General features: G+C 51.0%; 1 protein-coding gene and 1 long non-coding RNA gene across 9 annotated transcripts in view; one reads left to right on the forward strand and one right to left on the reverse strand.

Moving 5' to 3' along the window:
- The window catches only part of LOC123000123 (uncharacterized), a 31466-nt gene extending 20330 nt beyond the window's left edge, over nt 1–11136 (reverse strand). Inside the window, exons 1-4 of the long non-coding RNA XR_008956158.1 lie at nt 10800–11136; nt 10337–10464; nt 7014–7291; nt 3219–3511 (exon numbers count right to left, since the gene is read on the reverse strand). This is a non-coding gene — a long non-coding RNA (uncharacterized LOC123000123). The remainder of the gene's footprint in view (nt 1–3218; nt 3512–7013; nt 7292–10336; nt 10465–10799) is intronic.
- The window catches only part of TM6SF1 (transmembrane 6 superfamily member 1), an 83376-nt gene that overhangs the window by 11607 nt on the left and 47969 nt on the right, over nt 1–23800 (forward strand). For 3 of the 8 annotated variants that reach the window (XM_057303822.1, XM_057303820.1, XM_057303821.1), the window contains 7 exons: nt 1541–1672; nt 13304–13407; nt 16517–16614; nt 18802–18905; nt 20536–20618; nt 21219–21340; nt 23051–23155. In XM_057303822.1, coding sequence (XP_057159805.1) covers nt 1659–1672; nt 13304–13407; nt 16517–16614; nt 18802–18905; nt 20536–20618; nt 21219–21340; nt 23051–23155 — 630 coding nt within the window. In that variant the 5' untranslated portion in view covers nt 1541–1658. Of the gene's footprint in view, nt 1–1540; nt 1673–7970; nt 8170–13303; nt 13408–16516; nt 16615–18801; nt 18906–20535; nt 20619–21218; nt 21341–23050; nt 23156–23800 lie in introns of those variants that run through there. The other 5 variants (XM_057303819.1, XM_044388444.3, XM_044388443.3 and 2 more) reach the window with 5 other exon arrangements.

Below are 23800 nucleotides of genomic sequence, written 5' to 3' on the forward strand. Positions count from 1 at the left end.
CCAGAGAGCTGGCTTCCTGATTAATGCTGCGTGTGAACACCCTGCTTCCAGCTACTCCATGTTCGTGCCTGGAGACGGAGAAGGACCGGCTGACTGAGCAGTTCTCGGTGCTGCCCCTCCCTGAGTGCTGTCCAGAGCCTTCACTTTGCATCTAATTACTCTGAACTTGGACCTGCTCCTTGTCTCCGTCGGGAGGCGTTTTGGTGTTCAAGGTTTACATTTCCTCTCCTCTTCCTCCATCTCTGCTTTCTGTTTTCAGTTGTCCACTGCTGCATGACAAACCACCCCAAACTTCGGTGCCTAAAACACCAAAAATGTGTTATTTTTTTATGATTCTGTGGGTTGACCATATAGCTGTTTTGCTTCATGGGGTGTTGATGCTGGGAGGGTAAGGAGGTCTGAACCAAACTTCTTCCATGTGGGTGCTGGCTACTGGCTGAGATCTCAGCTCAGGCTGTCAGCCAGCACCCTTGGTTTTTTCCCACATCCGCCTCTCCATGTGGCTGCTTGGGCCTCCTCACTGCATGGTGGCTGGGCTCCAAGACAGTATCCCCAGAGGACACACTCTAACATGTAAGCTCTTACCAACTTCTTTTTCAATTATGCTGTCCAAGGTCCCATTGGCCAAAGCAAGCCAGCCACATGCCAAGTCCAGAGTCCAGGCGGTAGAGATCAACCATAGGGCATGAACATCGGCAAGCGTGGCTCATGGGGCCACCAAAGCAGAAGCCACCATAATCTTCTAGGTATCTTTCAGATTTCTGGTCGACCAGGAGTACCCTTTCCTGTTTCAAGCACTGGATTATTTCTTCTTGAAAAAATATAGTTATTGGGGGCACCTGGGTGGCACAGTCAGTTGAGCATGTAACTCTCAGTTTCGGCTGGGGTCCTCATATCAGGGTTGTGAGATGGAGCCCTGCATCAGGCTCTGCTTGGGATTCTCTCTTCCTCTGCCCCTCCCCACCACATGCACGTGCATGTGCTCGCTCTTTCTCTCTCTTATTTATTTATTTGAGAAAGAGAGCACAAGTTGGGGGGGAGGGGCTGAGGGACAGGGAGAAGCAGGCTCCCCGCTGAGCAGGGAGCCTGACCCAGGGCCGACCTAAACCAAAGGCAGATGCTTAACCAATGAAGCCCCTCAAGCATTCCCCTCAAATATTACACACACACACACATACACACACACACACACACACACACACACACACACACACATTTATTGGGCAGTTAATTATGTTAATTATTCTATGTTACCTATTACGTCATCTCTTGAATCAGAGGTTCAAGAGGGACCTAGAGTGGGGAAATTAATTGTCAAGCAAGCCCCTCAACCTCCCCTCTGATCAGTTCTGTCCAGGGATGACTTTTTGTCATCCCTCAGGAGCAGTCTGAATACTGCAGCAACCTTGGGTTTGGATTTAGTCCTTGTCCAAGTGCTCAGCCCTTTCATGCAAGAATGTCAAGTTGCCCTCCATTTGCTTGTCAAACCATAATGTCTGTCCTTACTCAACAACATAGACTCTTTCTTCTTTCTTGCCAGCCCCTATAATTTCAAACTCCCTATTGCTTCAATTGATGGAAACATTATTATATGAAATGATATTCCTCGAGCATTGTCTGAAGGATATTGCTGCATACCCTTTGATCCGAGCTGGCAGATGGATTCAGGTTGGTAAGTGAGAAGAACCCTGCTGGTGTGCCCCATTGAGGAGGTCTGTGAGGTGATGCTCAGTCTCTGTGGGAGAGAGTTCAGCGATCGTGGGTGATGGCTGCCCTGGGAGGGATGGTGCGCCTGTCAGGAAGGAGATCTCCAGCTCTGCCCCCAAATACAAAACGTATCACGGCATCACGCCAAACCTTCAGAGAGTTGCTTATCTGTGTGACATTCTTTTCCTTGAGTGTACTGAGTGGGTTTTGGCGCCGTGCCAATCACCTGCACTAAGATCGGACTGAGAGACAACTGTTCAGAATTTGATTCTATATTTATTGTAGGAATGTTGCTAAGGACATGCTGTATGACACAGTGTTCCCTTTAAGAGGAGCCATGGAGGAGTTCTTCTGAACAACTGATCTGTTTTTATCCTATGGATACTGTGAATGCTATTATGTTTCCCTCCTTGCTTTGGTTGCTAGGAAACCCAGGACAGTGGTACAGACCTCATCTGGCAACTGCACTAGACCTTTTGACAAACATTTTATATCCTAATTTCATCTCTCCTTTCATTTTATTTTCTTATCACTTTCCTACAGACTTCTGTCCTTCCCCCCTCTATCGCTTCACCTCCTTTTTTTTTTTAACCCCACCTTCCCTTCTTCCTCTTCCCTTTTTTGTTTTCAGTTAACATTTATTTGGCATCTGCTCTATGCCTGGACAGACAGCCGTTGTCACCCCAAAATATCCATGTCGCTAACTGTAGCCCTTGTCAGGGCACTCATGGTTACCAAAGAGAAATCTAGTGTTTAGTGTGACTTAGTGTTTAGAGTAACTTAGCGTTTCTCCGAGGGACTCATCACTGTGGTGCCTTCTCTGGACAGGATCCCGGTGATCTCCCTGCAAGGCCACAGCAGTCTTACCCTGGTCACTCTCAGGGTACTTGTCCTGTCCCTGTACACCCCATAGATCAGTCTGTCTGATTACCCCTCACACATTCGTCTAGAGTGTGCAGCCTCTCATACAAACACGAACACAACCTTTACAGGAAGGATTAAAAAGGGCAAAACTGAAGCATGTGCAGAGCAAGAGCTCTGGGGCTGGGGGCAGCGCGACCTGTGGGCTGACGTCTACCTTACTCCTTTAGAAGAGTTGTTCTGTGCTACCCTCAGCTCCCGCCCGTGACATTCTTTCTTAGTTCCTATGACCAAGTTCCCTCATGTTCTGCTTTCACTTCCCCTCTGGGGCAGAAACAGGCACAGTGAGTGCTGCTTCAATTGAATTCCTGATTTGTCCAATATTTTCAACCAATGTGACAAAAACCTGTGTCTTTCTCCCCAGAGAACGGTGAGTACTTCCATGGGTCTATTTTTGCTTGCTTGCCGGAAGCTTGGAGTCAAATTTCATAGCTACGATGTTACTCTGCGTGGCTTTTGCAAGATCGATGCTCTTAAAAAGTATACACACACCCAAACCCACCACGAAATAAAAAACCAAACTACTTTCTTGTCCGCATACCTTTTAAGTCACATCCAACCCTTTTTCAAGATGGGAATTTAATACTTACTGATCGGCATGGAATAGAACTCCAGTCCTCAGCTTCCTGGGCAAGGAATCGACTGGCTGAATCTGGAACGTGTCCATCCACCACTTCTAAGGCATCCAGCGTGGTGCTTGGTTAGCCGTGGCATCATGGGTAGAGGGACTTGGATTCAGACACTGGGTATATATTCATGGGTATAGTGACTGAATTCAGGTTCACCCTCTCTCTCAGCCTTTTGACCTCGGGCAAGTCATGTCTCCTCTTAGAGCCTCAGTTTCTCCATTCATAAAGGGCTCTCTCCGTTCTTCAGAGAGCTGCTGTGAAGGTTAAAAGAGATCATATTAATGGAAATACCTTGACCCTTGAACAACACAGGTTTGGACTGCCCGGATTTACTTATACATGCATTTGTTTTTTGACAAATACAGTCCAGTTCTGTAAATGTATTTTCTCTCCCTTATGATTTTCTTAACTTTTTCTTTTCCCTAGCTTACTTTATTTTAAGAAAATAGTGTAGATACATACAACATGCAAAATATGAATTAATCAGCTGTTTCTGTTATTAGTAGGCTATTAGTATTACGTTTCTGGGGAGGGAAAAGTTATATGCAGATTTTTGACTGTGCGGGTGAGGGGCCCTAACCCCCCCTACACTGTTCAAGGATTAACTGCACTTTGGTCTACAGAGGATAGCAGTGTGTGCAATGAGATGATTTTCACTGGGTTTGTGCAGGTTTCTGGGGAGGGTTCCTATCAAACCGCCTCCTCAACTACAAGTGTTCTGACCACTCATATTTTCAGCATTAAGAGAAATTGTTATCAAGCGTCTCTTGCAGACTCTGAGGGAACAGCTCCTGCGGTTGGGCTGTTGGATGCTTCTGCCTCTGCGTTCAGATGCCCTTGGGCTGCTCCGCTGGTGGCAGGGCTCGCCAACCCCTCTCTGGCAGTGTCTGTTACTATTCTCCTTGACTCTACCCCCTTCCTGGGATGGGGGAATTCATTTCCTTGATATTCAGCCACACCTCTAAGCTCATGACCCCCAGATCTGTATCTGCAGTTCGTGCCTCTCTTGGTGCCATAGGCTAGTATCCCCAGTTGCCTATGAGATAGCTCCTCCTGGGAACCCCATGGGCACTGGCAACCCAACATGCCCCAACCGAACCTGTGCTCAGTCCCCGCCTTCCGACCTTCTCCCCTTATGCTTCCTACTCGGATCTTTCTCATCTGCCCCTTTTCTTCCCTCACATTGCTTTGCTTCTGGTCCTCATCATCTCTTGCTGGGCCACTGTCCTAGCTTCCTAGTTGGCCTTCCTGCCTCCTGCCTCTTTCTAAACCGCGGTCCACACCAGCTGCCAGGCAGGGCTTTAAAGATGGTACTCTCTCCCACTCATAAATCTTAAATGCTCCCTGCACTTGAGGTCTTCCGAGATCGAGGCCCGGGTCACCTGTCCATCTTCACCTCCTGCCAGCCCCTTTGTGCATGACATCCCGGTATTTTCAACCAGAGCAAATGGCTTGAAGTTCACCAAGCGTCATGCGCCCACCCATTTCTGCCTTTCACGTGTGTTGTCTCCACCGCCTGGGAAGCCCCACCCATTCCTCGTCTGCTCAGCCAGCTTCTACTTGTTCTTCAAGTCTGGGCGTAAGCCTCACCTCCTCTCTGAAGCTTTTCTTGACTCCTCCAGACAGAACTGGTGGTTCCTATAGCAATCTGTACATACATCTTTTATGCCTTTCATGGAAATTGTTTACATCACCCTTTCTCACACCAGATTGTGGTCTTCTTGGGCAAGATGTGTTCATAATTCATCTTTGTGTGACCACTTCTTAGAACAATGCTAGAAACACGGTGGACTCTCTGAGGACACTTGAATAAGCTTATCAGTGATTTAACATCACATCCATTCTTAACAGTAGCTAGCAGAGAGCACAACTGAAGCCAGGTCAGTATGAGAGGAGGGTAAGTCTAGAACCATGAGTCCAGTAGAGATGCCACTTGCCACGTGTGGCTGTTGAGTGCTTGAAATATGACTAGTCTGAAACAGAATATACTCCAAGTGTAAATTACATAAAATTTCAAAGACAGGGGCGCCTGGGTGGCGCAGTCATTAAGCGTCTGCCTTCGGCTCAGGGTGTGATCCCAGTGTTCTGGGATCGAGCCCCACATCAGGCTCCTCCGCTAGGAGCCTGCCTCTTCCTCTCCCACTCCCCCTGCTCGTGTTCCCTCTCTCGCTGGCTGTTTCTGTCAAATAAATAAATAAAAATCTTTAAAAAAAATTTCAAAGACAATATGAAAAAAAGTAAAATATCTTAATATCTTTGACACTGATGACTTGTTGAAACAGGAGCCTTTTGGACATATGGGTTAAATAGAATACATCATGAAAATTAATTTCACCTGTGTCCTTTTACTTTTGTAATGGGGCTACTAGAAAATTTAAAATTACAGGGGCACCTGGCTGGCTTAGTTGGTAGAACGTGTGACTCTTGATCTTGGAGTCTTAAGTTCGAGCCCCACGTTGAGTGCAGAGTTTACGTAAAAAAAAATAATTAAGATTACACATGTGGCTCACATTATATTTCCATTGGGCAATGATGATCTGAATATTCATTCACTGAACAAATATTTCTCGAGGATTTCCTCTGTTAATATAAATGATAGGAATAGAACTATAAACAAGATGGGTAAGTTCCTGACCTCAAGGAGCTTACATCATAATGGAGAGAGAGACACAGAGCAGAAAGCAGACATGTAAGCAAGACAATCTTGGCTATAAGTGCTATGAAGAAGGCAAAGCTTGATGGAGAGGGTGAGGGAGGCACACGAGGGTGGTCAGGTGAGGTCTTCTAGAGTTGGTGCGATCAGAGCCAGAGAGAGGAGGGAGGGGGTAGAACATGGGAGACGGTACAGACCTGAACAGACGGTGGGGGTGCAGACTTGAGAAGTATTTGGAAAGGAACGTTTGTAGGATTACTGTAACCAGAGGAATCTGGGATTGGCCCGAACTGAGGTGGATTCCCAGGTGTCTGGCTTGGACTGTCAGGTGAGTGGTGGGGCCACCAGATGAGAGAAAGCTGGCATGGTCTCGTGGTGGACGAGGAACTCCATGTTGGCCACGTTGACTGTGAAGTGTCTGTGGGATGCCCAGGTGGCAGTGCTAAGGGGAGAGGCCAGCGCTAGGGACTGTAATTTGGGATCTCTCAGTATAAGCACGGGCATTAAAACAGAACGTGGATGAGAAAGGAGAGAAGGAAGGTGACAAACGGAGAGAAGCCTCTGGCCCAGGGAGCACATTTCTACGTTGGAACATAATCGTGCGTGTGCCTAGGTTGAGGGGAAGGACAGAGGGCAGCCAGAGGGGCTCAAGATACAAGATAGAAGGCAAAACTCATGCAGCTGGGTTTGGGTGGTGATGGAGGCGCTGGGCTGGCCTCAGGATTGGCTGGGAGGAGAGAAGGGGGCTCAGAGGAGGTGTTTGTTGTCTGGAGGAAGAGAGTGTTTAAGGACAGTGACAAAGACTAGGAGTAGTTGTGCAAGAGGGTGACATCCAGGTCAGAGGTAAGGACATCTCTTGGGAAAACTTCGGCTGTGTTACGATTTGGGCCAATGTTTTATCATTGTGTCCTCAGAGTTAGACATAAGCCTCCAGGAAGCACCCCGGTAGGGGATTAGGAGAGCTGGCTTGGGAAAAGTGGAGTGGCCCCAGAGCAGGTAGGTCACAGCCTCTTTGTGGCTCATTTTCCTCATCTCTAAAACAAGCTGAATGATGTGGTCAGCTCCCGGGCAGTTGTAGGCTTAGTATACTAAGCACATCTCACCTCTCTGGGTTGCTTGAGCTGCTCTCCATCTGAAACTCACTGTCCTTCCCTTTCCCGGACAGTAGACCAATCCAGGCTGAGCCCCAGGGAGCTTTCTGAGACCTCGCCCCCAGCACGGTCAAGCAGCCAGGGCGATGCTTGGCACCCGTCTTCTCTATAACCAGTGGGCGTCTGTCTGAGGGTGGCCTGAGGGCAGAGCATTTGCCTCCCAGTCCTTATGCCCTGTGTAGGGCCTCGAGCCTCCTGTCCTGCAGTAACCTGGCCTCCAGGAACTCTACCTGGAATAGAAATGAATGGTGCTCTGGTCTCTTAAATCATAGCATTTCTCCCAGGGTCAGTCTCAATCCCCAAAAATGGGAATTGCAGGAGAAAGCAGTGTTCCGCGCAGTGCAGGGTGAGCAATTCACGCATTCCCGCTCAGTCAATCCCACCATACACTGCCCTGCGTTATCCCCATTTGACACAGAAGGGGAAAGACCGAAGAGTTAAGTAATTTGACCAAGGTCAACAGCAAGCGAGTGAGCTCAGCCAGGGTTTGAACCGGGTTCTCTACACTGAGTTGTGCTTGCTGCCCGCTGTTAGCAGCTCGCTAAGATCCAAGGTTTCAGGATCATTTGTCCCTCCCGTCCCTGAACCTAGGGCTCCCCACGTGTATGATCTCGCGGGACCCTTACAGCTCTGACACCCCCCCCCCCATTCTGGCTCCACCCCCCCCCCCCCCCCCGCCGGCCCGCAGCTCGGCTCCGAGCCTCTCCCGGTCGTCGATGATCAGCTCCCGGCTGTGCCCACCCTCAAGCCGCCGCCGCCTTCCCGCAGAGCGCGCGCCCCCAGGGACACCTGTCCCGGGCCGGGGGCTCTCGCCGCTCCTCGGCCGGGGCGCCCCCCGGGACTGCACCGCGGTGCTGCGCTCCGGGGCGGCTGCGGGCAGGCGCGCCGAGGGGGCGCTGCTGAGGGCGCGGCGCGGGACTCCCCGAAGGGCACGGCCGAGGGGCGCGGGCGCTGCCGGAAGCTGGGGCGGGGCGCCGCGCGGGATGCGCTGAAGGGCGAGCAGCGCGGCGGCGGCGATGAGTGCCTCTGCGGCCACCGGGGTCTTCGTGCTGTCCCTGTCGGCCATCCCGGTCACCTATGTCTTCAACCACCTGGCGGCCCAGCACGAGTGAGTGGGCGCGCGGGGCGGGGGTCGGCGGCGGGGGCGGCCAAGTGGCCGGGGCGCCGCGCGAGCCCCCGGCAACTTTTCTGATGGGGCTCGAGCCGCCAACTGCAGGGCCGGGGCCGGCCGGCCTCCGAGGGCTCCCCGCGCCCGGCCGGGGGAGGGGAGGCGCGCGAGGGGCGCGCGGGCTGGGGCGGGGGGCTGGGCTCAGGCGGGCGTCCCGGCCAGTCGGTGCGGTGCTGGAGCCAAGTGTGGGGCGCGCGCACCGGTCCGTCCCCGTGCCGGGTGTCGGGGTGACGGAGGTCAACGAGGCAATGCACCTGCCCTTGAGGAGCTCGGGGGCAGGGGTGTGGGGGCGCAGACACCACCAACTACGAGCGTGGCCCTGTTTTCTCGGGTTGTGCCGTGTTCGTTTCGCATTTCACAGGGACGTTTCCATGTATGGACACACACATACTTCTCATTTCTTATTAATTTTAGAAACTGTTGTGAATGACTAGCAGGAATAGCCCCGGGCCAACAGGCAAAGACCTGGGTTCTAGGCGTGCCTTTGGCACTACCCGTGTGGCCTGGCCTCAGTTTTCTGGTCTGTCAAATGGCCTATATTTGTATCCTATTGTCAGGATCCAAAGAGACCGGTTCGTGGGGAGGCGCGGGGTAGGACCGCACCGGGAAGGGAGGCAGAGCAGTTCAAGGCCAAGGAAATGGATGGGGCTGACAGAGGCCGCAGATGGGTTTGGTTCAAAGCCCCGCCTCAGTGTTATGTGAGGGATCCCCAGCTAGGCCACCCTGTACTCGGCAGCTGCAGGCCTGACCAGACCATGGGAAAGGTGCCAGGAGTCCGTGTCTGCTGGTGTGCCCTGCTGTCCCCGGGGACGAGGAAGGTAACCTGTTAGGTTTCCCACAGCAGTTGGTGCTGAGGAAATTGCATCAGTCTGCATGCCGCAAACCCCCTCCAGACTTTGGGCTGCGGAGAAGTGTCTGCCTATAGGGCCGTGACTTCCTTCTCCCTTTCTCTCTCTCTCTGATGTGGCCACCACTTGCTGACAGCCTTATCCAGATGGCCCCCATCCATACAGAAGGCTCCCTAGGCACTGGCAGTGACTTCCCTTGTCTGACCCAGTCTCAGGGTGCATCTCCTGGAAGCAGCAGCTCCAGGCAGCAAATGTCACATGTCTGAGAATACAGTGACCAGGAGACCCTGAATTCCTACAGTGGCATTATGGGCAGTTCAACAAATATTTATTGAGTACATATTCTGTGCTTGACACTGTTCCAAAGGTTGGGGCTATAGATATGGACAAGCCAAGAGAGGTTGGGTGGGGGAAGCGAGTGTTGAGACAGACATCAATTAAAAAAAAAAATGGGGCAACATGAGTGACTGGGAAGGGGACTGGTGGTCAGGGGAGGCTTCTTGGAGGAGGTGACTTGAGGCGCAGGAGGTGGCCACAGGAAGATGTGGGGACAGAGCCTTCCAGGTAGGGGAATGGGGAGCATTGGGAGGAGAGGGCATGGTGGGGTGCAGGGGTATTCGGGAGGGAGAGCAGTGCAGCTTACTGAAGGTCTGCATGTCCTGGAGAGGGTTTGAGGATGACTCTGAGATTTTGGCCTCAGCCCCTGGCAGGATGGTGATGGCATTTACTGAGCACACACTGAATTATGAATTGCCGTGTATTATTGAGCACATTGCTAAGCCCTGCAGAGTTTTGAATAATTGGTTCCAGTCGTTCTTCCCATCCCCCTGAAGGTTAAAATCCCAGTGGCCTCTGGCTCCTCTGTCTTCTTCCTCCACTCCCCCCCTCCCACCATCCCCTTCCACACTGGCCTCAGGGCTGGGCTGCCATATGTTTCCTTCCTGCAGTTCCCCACCCCAGCAAGGGTGCTCTCTGCCCCAGGCCCTGGCAGAGCCTCCCCCAGAAGCTTCCCAGCCCCAACCCTTAGAGGCTTCTCAACATCCTGCCTCCTTGCCCTGGCTCACGCTCTTCCCTTTGTCTGGGAGGCCTTCCTCCCTGACCTGACTGTTGAAGCCAGCCCCGACTTGATGGCCTGGGGTAAAATGCCACCTCTTCCTTTCCAGACCCTCCCTCCAAGCACCCGTGATTTCTTCATCCTCCTAGCCCCCGTGGGATCACACTTTGGCCACAAGGGTTCCTTTCCCGTGGTCAGAACTCACCTTCCCAGGCCACAGCTCACCGTGGCGTCGTCTGGCTCAGCACAGGGCCTTGTGTGGAGCTGGTGGTGTTAGGGTTGAATCAGTTGGATTAGTTGAAGCTTCCTTCCCACCAGGCCTTTTACAAAAGCCTGAAAACCAGAAAAAGCAAGGCAGGTTACGGAGTCAGGCAAGAGTTGGAATCTCTCAGTCTCATTCTCTCTCTTTCTCTCTCTCACACACACACACACACACACACACATGCTCTCTCTCTCTACTCGTGCGCACCCGTACACGTCCCCTTTAAGTAGGTGTCCCTTCATGGAAGGGCATCAGTAACCACCCCTGTCCATTCCAAGACTAGCAATGTTTTCACCCTTGGGTGTGTCCGAGCCCTTACCCCACCCCCACGCCCCCAAGTCCCTGCTGGATCCACCTCTCCCTGTTCTGAGCAGGGTCTGCACTTGGTGGTCACTGGGATACACACAGGATCTGCTGCCCCAGTTTCTCTTCATTCTTTGCTCCTCCCCCAGGTGGCAAGTGTGAGAGGACAGGTGAACCGGTTTACACTGCTCTCGTACTCCAGAAGAGCGCCAGCTGCGTGATGGTGCCGGCTGTAAGCATAGGGCCTTGTAGGAGCAGGGATGGGGTTTCTTTCCTGGCCACCACCTGCCTCAGGCTGTGATTAAAATGCTTGTCAGCTTACATAGCACATCTAACCTCTTCCCTTTTCCCGGGATGCTTCAGTCCAGTATCATGTTCCTGACCCACATCAGCTTCCTCTTTCGTCCTCTGCTCCTTTGGCTTACCCCTATAGGAGGAGCCTAGAGAGCCACTGATGTGCACCACTAGAAATTTCCTATTTCAATGTCTTACCTGGACATTGACACATCCTCACTCTTATCATTGAAGTGTGTCATCCATCCATTCATCCATCCATCATCTGTCATCCATCCATCCCGCCTTCCTTCACCATCCACCATCCATCCATCCACTATATATCCATCCATTTCCACCATCCACCCTCCATCCATCATCCACCGTGCATCATCCTTCCATACACCATCCATCCATCCATTCACTATCCACCACCCATCGTTCATCCATTCATTTGCCATCTACCATCCATCATCTGTCCATTCATTCATCCATCCATGCATCCATTCATCTATTCATTTGCCATCCACCGTCCATCATCTGTCCATTCATTCATCCGTCCATTCACCCACCACCCATCATCCATCTATCCACCATCTGTTATCCATCTATCCATCCACCATCCGTCCGTCCATCCATATATCCATCCATCCATTCACCATCTACCATCAACCATCTGTAATCCATCATCTGTCCATTCATTCATTACTATCCATCCATCCATCCATCCATCCATTTCTCCTTCCTGGCTTCTTCTCCCCCTCCTTCCCTCCTTCATCCATTCATCAATTTTTATATATCCTAACAGACGTCCCTAGGCAGACTTTCTTTGTCATACTCACCAGGTATCTTGAAAAAAGTTGCATATTCCCATGCCCTACCCCAAAGTATTCTGATTTTGTAGGTCAAGGGTGGCATTTGGAAATCTGGGTGCTCCTGATGCCCAGAGCCCATTCCCTGACTCTGTGTGGGGCCTGGGGCCAGGTGCTGGGGATACAGCTCTCCTGGGGGCCCATCCACCTGCAGGTTGGATGGATCGCTTCCCAGTTCCTCACTGACTTCTTTTACATTGGGGGCAGATTTCTAACACCCATTCCAGCTGCAGGTGTGTGGAGTGAACTTCAACATGAGTCTGTCCCTCAGCTATTGGTAGGTATTGTTAGGTTGTGGAACTTGTGACTGAGAAAGGTACTTTCTAGAAGTCCCAGGGGCATATGGCAAAGGTGATCCAAAAATTCTGCTGTTGGCTGTGGTGGTGTGGAGGGGTTTCAGCTGAGGAGTGGTGCCTGTGACAGCTCTCAAGGGCTGTTAAGGAAGCTGTGGTATAGCAGGTCATTGGAGATCCTCTGTCTAGAACTGCAAGCCCTGTTTGGTGCTGGAGGTGTGAGAGAGAGAGTATTTCTGTAGGACTAGAGGTGACCTCCTGGGTGAGAGAGCTCAGAGTCCACTGAGATAGGACCCTCCATGTAGACAGGGACGTCCTCCATTCATCCAAAGGGCCTGGCACACAGGGGTGCATAATACATTTTATCCTTAATATGTTTTAAAACTAGCTAATAAACATGATGAAACGACATGACTTTGCTAAGGTCGCACAGTTAGGCAGTAGCAGAGAATGTCCTAGACGCCCGGTGTCTTGACTGCTAACTCAGCCAAGCCTCATGCCCTAGTGCTGCCCCACTGGAGAGGGGCCTTGGCCCCTGGTCTCCTTGGTACCGTGTCTTTTCCCTGTGCCCACCCTAGTCTCACCTTACCTTCTGGGCGAGGGTTGGAGATGGCTTGATGGCCCCAGGTGTGGGAGCTGGCTTCCTTCTGGCCGCAGGTCTGGCCCATCTCTTCCTTCCTTGGATTGGCTTCATCCCCTGACCCCTTTGATTATGCACATGGCCTGGGGCTCTTCTTCCTGGTCCTCCTGGAAGGTGTGTGTAGCTGTGACTCCTCTGTGCTCCCCGGAGCTCAGTCCGAAGGTTTTTGGCTGGCCCTGAGGGAGGCGGCAGATTCAGTGGTTAGACCTATCAGTCACTGGGGAACAGGATTCGGAGGAGGGGAGGGGGAAACAGTGGGGAAGTGGGCATCTTCAGGGTGGGATGGGATGGGGTGGAGGGTGCAGGTGGGCAGGATGGGAAGAGCAAGGAGCTGGTGGCTTCAGTCCCTGAAAGTCACACGGGTGGCCCACAGGGGCCAAAGCGCTGCGGACAAACCAGGCTAACCCCACAGCACTGGAACTGTAGGCAGAGGCAGAGGTGGGGGCGAATGCATTCAATAGCCAGGAAATTCCATGCATCAACATGTTTATTTCGATAAGTGACCGCCTCCCTGTTCTGGTTGTTGCAGTTCCTGGACAATTGTAGGGGTTGCTGCCCTCATCTTGCTCCTGGTAGCCCTGCTGGCTCGGGTCCTCGTCAAAAGAAAGCCACCCCGGGACCCACTGTTCTATGGTATGTCTCCATGGGAGGGAAGTGGTTGGTGCCCGCCTCGCAGCGCAGCTCTTGGGCCTTCGCCTTCATCACGTCTCCCCCACAAAGAAGAAGTCTGTCTCCAGTTCCCTGAGCCCCACTGAGGAAGTGGCAGGAAGCGGAGGAGGATTTCAGGGCAACAGAGTCCTCCCCTCCAGACTAACGCCTCCTCCGGACCACGGACCCCACCCTTTCCCAGCGGGGATCATGGCGGAAGGTCACTGCCAGGGCCAGGCAGGAGGCCCCTCTGTTCCTCGCCCCCACCCCCAGCCGTGCTCTGACCTCTGCCCTCCACTCTTGAGCAGCTCCTTCCCCTGCTTCCTGCCTCTGCGTTGCTTCTTGCTGCCCACCCCCCAACCTGGCTTGGAACTGAGCTGTAGTGTCTCGGTCTGCACGTTGGTATGATGAGGAAAACAGCGCTCCCCATGGGGGGCTGTTACAAACATTCAATAACAGTAGTCAAATACTTAAGCAGTGCCTGCAAAATACACACGTACATACATATGTAAGAACACCCTTGATCAAGCACTTACAACGTGCCTGGTGTGGCCCCGAGCGCTGTAGCCGTGTTAGCTTAGCTAATCCTCGCAACAAATACCCTCCGCTCACATGGGAAGAAGCTGGCTCAGAGCTGCTACGACACGTGGTCAAGGTCATAGAGTGGTCAAGGTCATATAGTGAGAACGTCATTGGCCCCAGAAGCTGTGCTCTTCTTTGCGCCACGCTGCCTCTGGCAAAGCTGTCCCCGCCTTGAAGCGCTTCCCCTGCCGGGAGCTGGGCTGGACGTTCACTCGTCCAGTTTCTGCCCGGTGAGGCCGCGTATCCAACACCCCCAGACCTCCGTGTCCTGGAGCGACAGACATTTCCTATGTTTGCACAGCTTTATTGAGATACACTTGACATCCGACACCGGGCGGGTATGGGATCTATCCTGCGATGAGGTGATACACGTCTACACCGTGAGATGGTGACCCCAATGAGGGTGTTCACCAGAGGGTCCCTCACCTCACATAATTACTTTTTGGTGTGCGGTGAGAACATGAAGTACACAGTGCGGTCTTGTTGACCACAGTCACCACGCTGACTCATAACTGGACGTCTGTTCTCTTTGACCAGCATCTCCCCGTGCCCCCCACTCGCCAGCCCCTGCAACCACATTCCAGCGTCTGAGTTCACCTTGTTTGGAGTCCACGTCCATAGTGAGATCATACAGTCTGTCTTTCTCTGCTGATTCATCTCACTTAGCGTAATGCCCTCAAAGTCCATCCAGGTTATTGGAAATGGCAGGATTTCCTTCTTTTTTATGGCTGAGTAATATTCCATTGTGTTTATGCCTATCTTCTTTATCCATTCCTCCGTTGATGGACACTCTGGGTGTTTGAGTCTTGGCTATGAACAGTTAGTTTCTGTGCTCATAGGTCTGCAGGTTGGCTGGGACTGCTGTGCTTTAGGCTGCGGGTCACATTCAGAGTTGTCCCATGTGTCTCCTTGTTCTTGGACCAGCAGCTCCCCAAGGTGGGCCCTTCTCAAGGCAGAGGAGACTTGGAGTTGGCCATTGTCACTTCCATGCGCATTCTAGTGGCCAAAGCAAGTGGCATGGCTGAGTCCATTATCAGTGTCATGGGGAATATTCTCTGCCCACTGTGGATCTTGGCAAAGGTGGGGAGAGAAAGAAGAATTGTAAGCAACTAATTTCTCCCAACTTGTGTGTGAAGGTGTATAAAGGACCCTGAAGCTCAGGTAAATGATGTGACTTGCCTAAGGTTGAGCCAGACCTGAGTTCAAGGCCCACGTCGTTTCTTGTGCCCCACGCCATGCCACCTGCCTTTGCTCTGACCGCAGCCCACCTTTCCAGAGTGGTTTCCTGCTGCTGTCTTCCCACCCCACTCCAAGGAGTCCACACTTAGCTGACGTGGGTCTCTCCGAACTTCCCAGGGTGGAGCACCTTGCTCCGACACCCTCGGCCCTCTGTTCTCGTCTCTGTCCTAGCTTGAGCATACCGCAGCCTTGGGGCGAGGGCTTGTCGCCTCGGACCCAGCATCAGACACTCCCGTCAGCCTCAGGGATCAGATGCTGAGCGCTTTCTTTCCTGGGGGACATACGGTGGCTGATCCCAACAGTGAGATCTGGAGCACAGGCCTGGGAGGCAAGGAGTGTGGGGCAGGGCATGTGTGGGCCTTGCACTCCAGGGGAGGACGTGAACGCCACAGCCCCGGTGGCAGACTGGGCAAGGCTGGCTTCCCCATTTATTTTAGCATGGCTGTCCTTCTCTCCACCTTGGAATTCTTGTCTTACCCATGCCCGCCGCATGGCTTCTGATGGGTGACAGCTTGAAAATGCAGCCTTATGGATAAACTAACATGCACTAAGTCTGACCTGTTGCTGTATTAAAAGTATCATTCCGTGGCTGTGAGCTGCTGGTAGTTGTAAGCCCGTTTGGGAGATTCTCACAACCTGAGTGAGGGTCTCCGAGGTGCTGTGGTTTTTCCTCCATTCATAGTCAATTGTGCCATCTTGTACCCATGTAAAAAATCACTGGTCTTTCTTCTTACAACGTGCACATCAGCCATTGTCCACCTTTGGGCTCTTCAGCATGGACTAGGGCCAACATCGGACGAGCTGCTGCAGGTGGGATGCAGGTGTGGCCTGGGGCAGCCACTGGTGGGTGGTGGAGGATGGATTGGGTGACCTGGTAGGATCCTGAGGGACAGAGTTAGTGGGTGTGTCCTTCTGTCCCCCCAGCAGGTGTCCCCTTGGAGAGAGCACTCGGGCAATGACACAGAAATCCATAACAAAGGCAAAGGTCCTTCTGTGCAGGAGGGACCTTCTGTTAGTCCATCTTGACAGCACCCACAGGGTCTTCTGGAAAAGATTAAGACCAAGTCACCGTTTTTGGTGAATGCCAAGCTCTTAGTCATTGCCTCCTGAGCTGCTGCTTTTTAAACTTGCTTTCTTGGGCATCTGGCTGGCTCAGTCGGTGGAGTGTGTGACTCTTGATCTCGGGGGCTGTGGGTTCAAGCCCCACATTGGGCCTAGAGATTACTTTACAAAAATATAAACAGATAAATAACTGCTTCTTCCTTTGCTCTAGTGTATGCAGTTTTCGGATTTACCAGCGTGGTGAACCTCATCATAGGACTGGAACAGGACGGCATCATTGATGGGTTCATGACACACTACTTGAGAGAGGTATGGGCTGCTTTGCAACTGTAGGCCTTGCCCTGGAGGGTCAGCACCCCAAGTCCTGTTGCTCAGAGATGAAATCCCTGCCTTGAGTGTAAGACGGTGAGATCCGTGGTATTTCTTTTACTGCCACAGACGTAGGCAGTGTGTTCATGTGGAAAGCGAAGCAGAAAGCTAGGATTAGATCATGGGAGGTACTTCTCAGCATTTCGGTCTGATACCTCCTCCCTCACCCCTGGTCCACTACCTCTCTCTTTTGCTTGTATTTAACATAAATGAGATACTCGAAAGGAATTTAGTATTTGGTGCCTTATTATTAAAACATCACTCTATCCCAAAGCCCAGGCCGGTCTTATGTGTGTTAATGAGAGAACACCGAGGCACTGAATGAAGCCTTTTGACGGTGGTGATCCTTCCCTCGCTGTCCTCCCCTTATAGTGCTACCTGCCCTTGAGGGAGCTAGTCCTCTTTCCCTGTTTTATGGTGTGATGAATCCAGCCCCAGAGAGGCTGAGTCACTTACTCAAGGTCACACAGGAAGGTACAGTCTTCCTCTGTGTTTCAAACAATGGGGAGCTTCGTATGTTAAGCAAAGGGAGTTTGGACTTTATCTCACAATTGAGGGAAGATTTTGAGTCAGGGAACAGTACAGTCAGCTCTGGAAGGATGGGCTTGAGGGGAGTGTCCGGGCTGCAGGCAGCCACCAGCTTTGGGGGCTTTTGAGCAGAAGAGCAACGTGTCAAGAGCGAGGCCTCACGAGTATTCATTTGGCGGGTGGATCGGAAAGAGAGAAGGGAGACAGAGAGACCGTGTGGGACTGGCTCAGTGAGGGGCACTGAGGGCTTGAATGAGGCCGTGCGGAGAGGGAGGGTGGCCTGTGGTGACCTCAGAGAGACGGAATTGACCAATTGACCGGACTTGCCTGCACACACACACCGCAGAGAAGAGAATGACAAAAATGGCCCTGGGGCTTTGAGCCGGGTGGGCTGGGTGCTGTCCCCATTCATCTGGAGGCCAGGCGGGACTCGGCGGAGGGCAGAAGCTGAGGAGTGAAAGCTCAGGGGAGTTTGAAGGGCCCTCAAAGGGCCGTCCAGTTAAAGACACCCATGAAGCCACCAGGAGAGGCCAGCTCCGGCTCCGAGGGCCAGGTGTGTAGCATGAACGATGGAGCCACAACACTGGAGTGTATTGTCCAGTCGGAGCATGTCGGAGAGAAAGGACGCGGGCCAAGCACGGGCACAGAAGTCCAGCTGCCGTGTTATTTCCACCTCCTTCATCCGACGCGCGGGGCGGGGGGGGGGGGGAGACAGAGCAGTTCCTGCCCCGGGAGCATGAGACTTCAGCGGGAGCCCCCCCTTGCTGCTGCAGAGAGGACTGAGGGCGTCTCGGGGGGACACAAGGCCGGAAGGCATGAACGTGGGAGAGAGGAGAAGGGAGAATGAGGGGGTGTTAGAAAGACACTACAAACCCCTGCAAATTAGACCATGACTTTCTGGTAGCTGTCTGGAGGAGGGAAATGGAGTACGGCACATAATTGCACGTTCATAAAATTAAAAATTTCTCAGACGTGTGGCTTTTCTTGATGGTATACTCCGTGCTAGATGTTTGCTATGGGACCTTAGGCTGGTCCAGTGACCCCTTGGAGCTCTGTTTCCTCATCTGTAGAGTGGAGTCAGTTGTGTGTGTCCCGCAGGGTGCCTGGGAAGGTTGAGGGGGATGGGGTGTCTGTCTGTCTGTCCTGGGTGTGGGGAAGATGTGCCTTCCTCAGCTTCAGCCTCAGCCCAGCAAGCGTGGGGATCAGCACGCAGGTGAATGACGCAGGTGAGCCGGTGGCTGTGGCGGGCAGGGTCTCCTCCGGCCACCACCTCCTGCCAGAGCCAACGCGCCTTTGGTCGCAGATTTGACTTGGCCTCAGTGAGTTAGCTGTGCAACCACGGTTGCCGTGATGCCACCTGCTTGGTGTCACTGTCCACGTGCATGACCCGGCCTGTCAGAGGATGGCCAGGCAGGCTCTGATGGCAGTTCCAGGGTAAAGTTTGTGTGGGATTCTTGTATGGGACTCAGCCTAGGTACATCTTAGCAGACGAACACCAGCCAGCTCTTCTGTTCCATTTGCCTTGAAATGCACGTCTGGTGTTGTGTGTGCAGACGTTTGAGTCCTCTTTAAAGTAGACTCCTTTTACTCTTTCCTTAGGGTGAACCGTATCTGAACACTGCGTACGGGCACATGATCTGCTACTGGGACGGCTCTGCTCATTATCTGATGTATCTGGTGATGGTGGCGGCCATCGCGTGGGAGTAAGTCAGTCTGTCCGCTGTGTGTGTCCCTTTGCCAGCTTAGCAGCCGATACGTGCATATGTAAGGAAACCACAGACAGAGGGGCAAAGGCACAAACAGGTGCACATGCACGTGAAGATACACTCCATGGACACAAGTCAGACGTAGTCAACACAAGTTCTTTTCTTGGCACTGCTGCCTTTTGAACATGTCCCTTTGTATGATCCCCTGCCATGGGGACAGCTTGGGCAGACCCCTTATGCTTCTGACTGTGTTGTCTAGTAAGGACAGTCTAGTCTGCAGCTGGCTCCTCCAGACTGTGTATTTGCACGTGGGGCTAAAGAAAGAGGGGCAGAGTCTTATGTGACGGTTTCTGGTTTCTGGGGATCGGTGCCCTCAATTATGATATACCAGGCCTACTGTATAGAGCACAGGTGTGAGCTCTTCTCGAGATCCCCCACCCCAGGAGACTGTGCATGGTACACAGGCCTGACATGAGCAGTGCTCTTGCTAACTGAATTCGTGGAACTCCCCACCCATGGTGGTACACCTGCTGCGGCTTTCTGCTGGAGTCCTTGTCACCCAGAATGCATACCCTTTGGGGCAGGATCCTTTCAAGGCCAGCTACCTTCCCAGGCCTCCCCGTGGCTCCAAGTTCGAGAAGATGATGCATTCTTGCCCCAGACGAGGTGGAAATTCAGCTTTTCCAGCTGCCTGCCCCATGCCCCTGCCCCCCTCAGTCGTGAGCTCAGGGACAGCCCCAGCTCAGCTGGGGACCCTTCCAGGTCCTAGCCTCTCTCTTCATGGATGTTCCCAAGCTTCCAGGGCACATGTCAGGTCTTTCTGAGAATGCCTGGGATCTGCTTGGAGGCAGCCAGGAGTGGGCCAGAGTTTCTTTGTCTCCATTAGAGAATCTGCTGGGGAAGAAGGTTCTTGTTCGTCCTTCTGGTGACAATCCCAGTCACTGTGAATTGGCCTCTTGGGAATCGGCAGCAATTGGCTTGGGGGGTGGGGCAGAGCAGAAACACAGCATGGTCCATCTCTGTTTCCCTTCAGAGAATCTCCCTGTGATCTATTATAGTCCCTTACGGAGGTGAGGTACCAGGGTTATCGGCTGAAAGAGCTTTCTGTGAACCTCGCCTGTGAAGACTCGGGGTCTGTGTCCAGCCGCTCCGTGAGAACACAGGCTAGGCGGCACGTATGCTCTTCATCACTAGGGCTCTGGCCACAAGTCTGACACCAGGGAAAAATCCATTTAACATCCTGTTACTCATACTTACAACACTTTAAAATATGGGTCCAATTTCCTTTCTGTTTTGAACCTTCTTTTTCCTTTCCTGCTGTGAGTTTCATAGGACACAGTGAAATGCAGGACTCCTTTGACCGTGATTGACCATGTTGTAGTTTGACAGATAACCAGGGCAGCAAGCATAATTCCTATGCAAAAGGACATGAAAGAGGGTTCTATAGTATATCACAGATAGAAATGAAATTTGACTACCAGGGCCCCTTAGGGTTGATTGATTACTATTGATTCAGTAACTTGTGATTTGTACACTTTACTAGTTAGGTTAAGGGTAATCATGTGGATCATCTTTTACTAATAGTATTCTACGATGAGTGCACTAAGCCAAGATTTTTTTGTTGCAGGGAAAGTTATAGAACCATTGGCCTCTATTGGGTTGGATCTATTATCATGAGCATTGTTGTTTTTGTGCCAGGAAACATTGTGGGTAAGAAACTTTAACATTCACATTCCTCTTCTGAAACAATGGGAGTGTTCCTAAATAGAGAAGCTGTCTTGGTTGTTATTCCAAGCTTACCAAAAAAGTGGTTATGCAGAATTCTTCCTTTTCCCCTCCCTCATCTCACCTGTTAAGAAATGCTTCTGAGCAACTTTCAGAAGTGTGCACTGAACGATCAGACAATCAGCGATTCCTGACATTTACGGTCTAGAGGGGATATTTGTATCTGTGGCCACCCGCAGTGTGAAAGTATTTCTTACAACTTTTTGTATCGTATGTAACTCTTGACACATTTGATAAATGTACTTAAGAATTAAGCTAATGTGAAAGAGGTTATCATTTATGTGTGCAAACAATCAGGGTATTATATTAAATATTCTTTAAAATACAGTAGCTCGGACATGCCTGGTAATAAGCACCTCGAAGTTTTAAATTGACCTGTTTTATTTGGTCTCATGAAGAATATTGTCTGGTCCACAGCACAGTGTTGAATGACTTGAGGTGGGTGTCCTAAATGTTACTGGTGTTTAGATATGCTTTTTGGCAAACTTTTGACTTTCTCTCTCTCTCTTTCTTTCTTTTAAATAGGGAAGTATGGAACCCGCATTTGCCCTGCTTTTTTCTTAAGCATACCATATACTTGTCTTCCGGTCTGGGCTGGTTTCAGAATCTATAATCAGCCATCAGAAAATTATAATTATCCCTCAAAGGTGATTTTATTATGTTAACTGTAACCTGTTCCCAAACTCACAGGGCTCACTCACCTCTCCCGGCTACTGGATTGAACCGTGCCTCCGTGCACTGGAGGGTTTGGGGCAGTCCGTCTGACTGCATTGATTCTGTGCACTGGTCACACCTTAGTTATAGTGGCAGAGATGGTCTGTTTCTGTCTGAGCACATCTGCTTCAATCGGCCAGGCTGTGCTTTCTGGAACTTCCTATGCCATTGGTCACATGGGCTGTTCCCACCAGATCCTGCTTTAGTGCATGGACTGCGTGGTTTGTCTGGGGTTGTTAATGGCCTGGTGTTTGAGCATCTGGACACCTCTTGCAGAGACGCCAGTGCCTTTGCTGCCCCAGAGGGAGCCTGGAGAGATCCTGCTGTTCAGGGTAGCACACACAGCCTCAGGGTCTCATTTCCCAAGGGATCCAGGCACACGGAGACTGGCCTCAGGCGTCTTGAGACACTTCCCTTCTATTCACAGCCAAGGTGGCCAAGGTGAAGCAGTGCTAGCTGGGCAGGTACTCTGTTAAGGTCTTCATTTCTAAGCTGGTAACTTCTAAGTTTATCTTCCTTTTATAGGTAATAGATCCTTAAGCAAGATCCTTTAAGCAAAGTAATATATGGAAATATGAATAACTAGAGATCATCGGAACATGATTATTCATTTGACTAGAAGACTTACAGTAGAATTCATTAAACTACATTGTAATTTACAAACACCTCATTTGTAAACAATTAGACACCTGCTGTGTACACTCAGGTTGAGGCACTGACAGCCAAGAGTCCCTCACATCCTTTTGAGGAATGCGGTGGTTGTTAAAAAGAAAAGGCAAACAGTACCCATCGCCTTGGGCTCCACTGCTTTTAAAAAAGTCTCCGCATCGGAGTGTGAACACTGTTCAGGCTGTGAGACACAGGATACTCTTTGTTATCATTTTGTCAATGTTCAAACACAGCGATGGCCACACAGCACTGATAGGAACATAAATCCAGACTCGCTCTACAAGGTAATTTGGCGGTGTTATCAACCTTAGCAAATTTAACCCCTTAACCTAGTAACCCCACATCAAAGGCCCTGTCCTCGGAAGATCATCAGAGAGATGTGGTCAAAGATTTATGTGCAGAACTGCTCATCATCACATTAACAGTGCAAATGCCTAAATGTGCAACAGTGAGAGAACGGTTGAAATACGGTGCTTCCACATGGTATCACGCTCCAGAAGAGTTTTTAGTAACACGGGACAGTGCTTGTTATGTAGGTAAATGTTGAGTGTCAAAAGAACAAATACAAAATTGGTTATACATAAAGTTGTAACCTCGTAAAAAACAAATGTAGATCATAAAGATAGATATCTTCAGAAAAATATAGTGACTCTTAATAGTGGCTTGGGTTTATGGTTTACCTTACTTTTAAAATGAGTATATCTTACATATATAATCACAAAACTGCTATTGCAAGAAAAAAAATACAACTCCTAGAGCTCAAAAGGCCCTCCAAGATGACCCAGCCCAATCTCCCCATTTCACAGATGAGCAAAGTGGGAGCAGAGAGGAGGCGGGACATGATTTTTGTTAAGTTAGGCGGTTAGCGGTTTATCACCCATAATTCTCTCACCATCCAGCACTTAGGCATCAGTAGATCTCAGATTCTTCTTTGGCACCTGGGCCTGCTCATTGGTTACAAACTCTTATTTTAGGTCGTTCAAGAAGTCCAAGCCAAGGACCTGCTGCGAAGACCATTTGATTTAATGTTGGTCGTGTGTCTTCTCCTGGCAACTGGATTTTGTCTGTTTAGAGGCTTGGTAAGCATAACGGATCAACGTAATGTTAAAAAAAGAAAAACATTTAATCAGACTTCCTAGTGCCGTTACAAAACATTCCTCCTGTTAGAGCCTGGAGACCTGGCCCCGCTTGCTGCTGCTCTCCTGCCCGCCTCCCCGCTGTGGGGGTGGCCCCCGCTGGGCTGCCAAGTGTACCTCCTTCAGCAGCTTGGATTAAGCCCACCCGGAAGTCTCTTCCTTCCCTGATGTTAGGGTGCCTGCCTGAAAAATTGGCTAGTAGAGTCTCATTCTTTTGGTTTCTTTGCTGTTTCTGATTTAAATGTGATGTCTTTGGGAAGGCTGGTAGCTGAAGATTCCAGTGACACTGTGGCACAGGGTTCTCAGGAGTAGGGATGTGGCATTGAGGAAGGGACCAGAGTAAAGAGTTACGATCCTGGCTATTTACCAGCTGTGTGGCCTTGGAAAAATGACTTAACCTCTTTGACGTCAGCTTCTTCTTATGTAAAATAGCAGTACCTATCTTACGGCCCTGGTTTGACGATTAAATAAGAGAATAAACATCAAACACTTATAGAGGGCCTTATACGTGGTAAGTGTTCACTACATGGGGTTATGAGTTACTATTTTTATTGACGACAATCCTTTGCAATGCCTAGTGTCATGATT

Source organism: Ursus arctos, unplaced genomic scaffold (genome assembly GCF_023065955.2).
Source record: "Ursus arctos isolate Adak ecotype North America unplaced genomic scaffold, UrsArc2.0 scaffold_28, whole genome shotgun sequence".
Taxonomy (NCBI): domain Eukaryota; kingdom Metazoa; phylum Chordata; class Mammalia; order Carnivora; family Ursidae; genus Ursus; species Ursus arctos.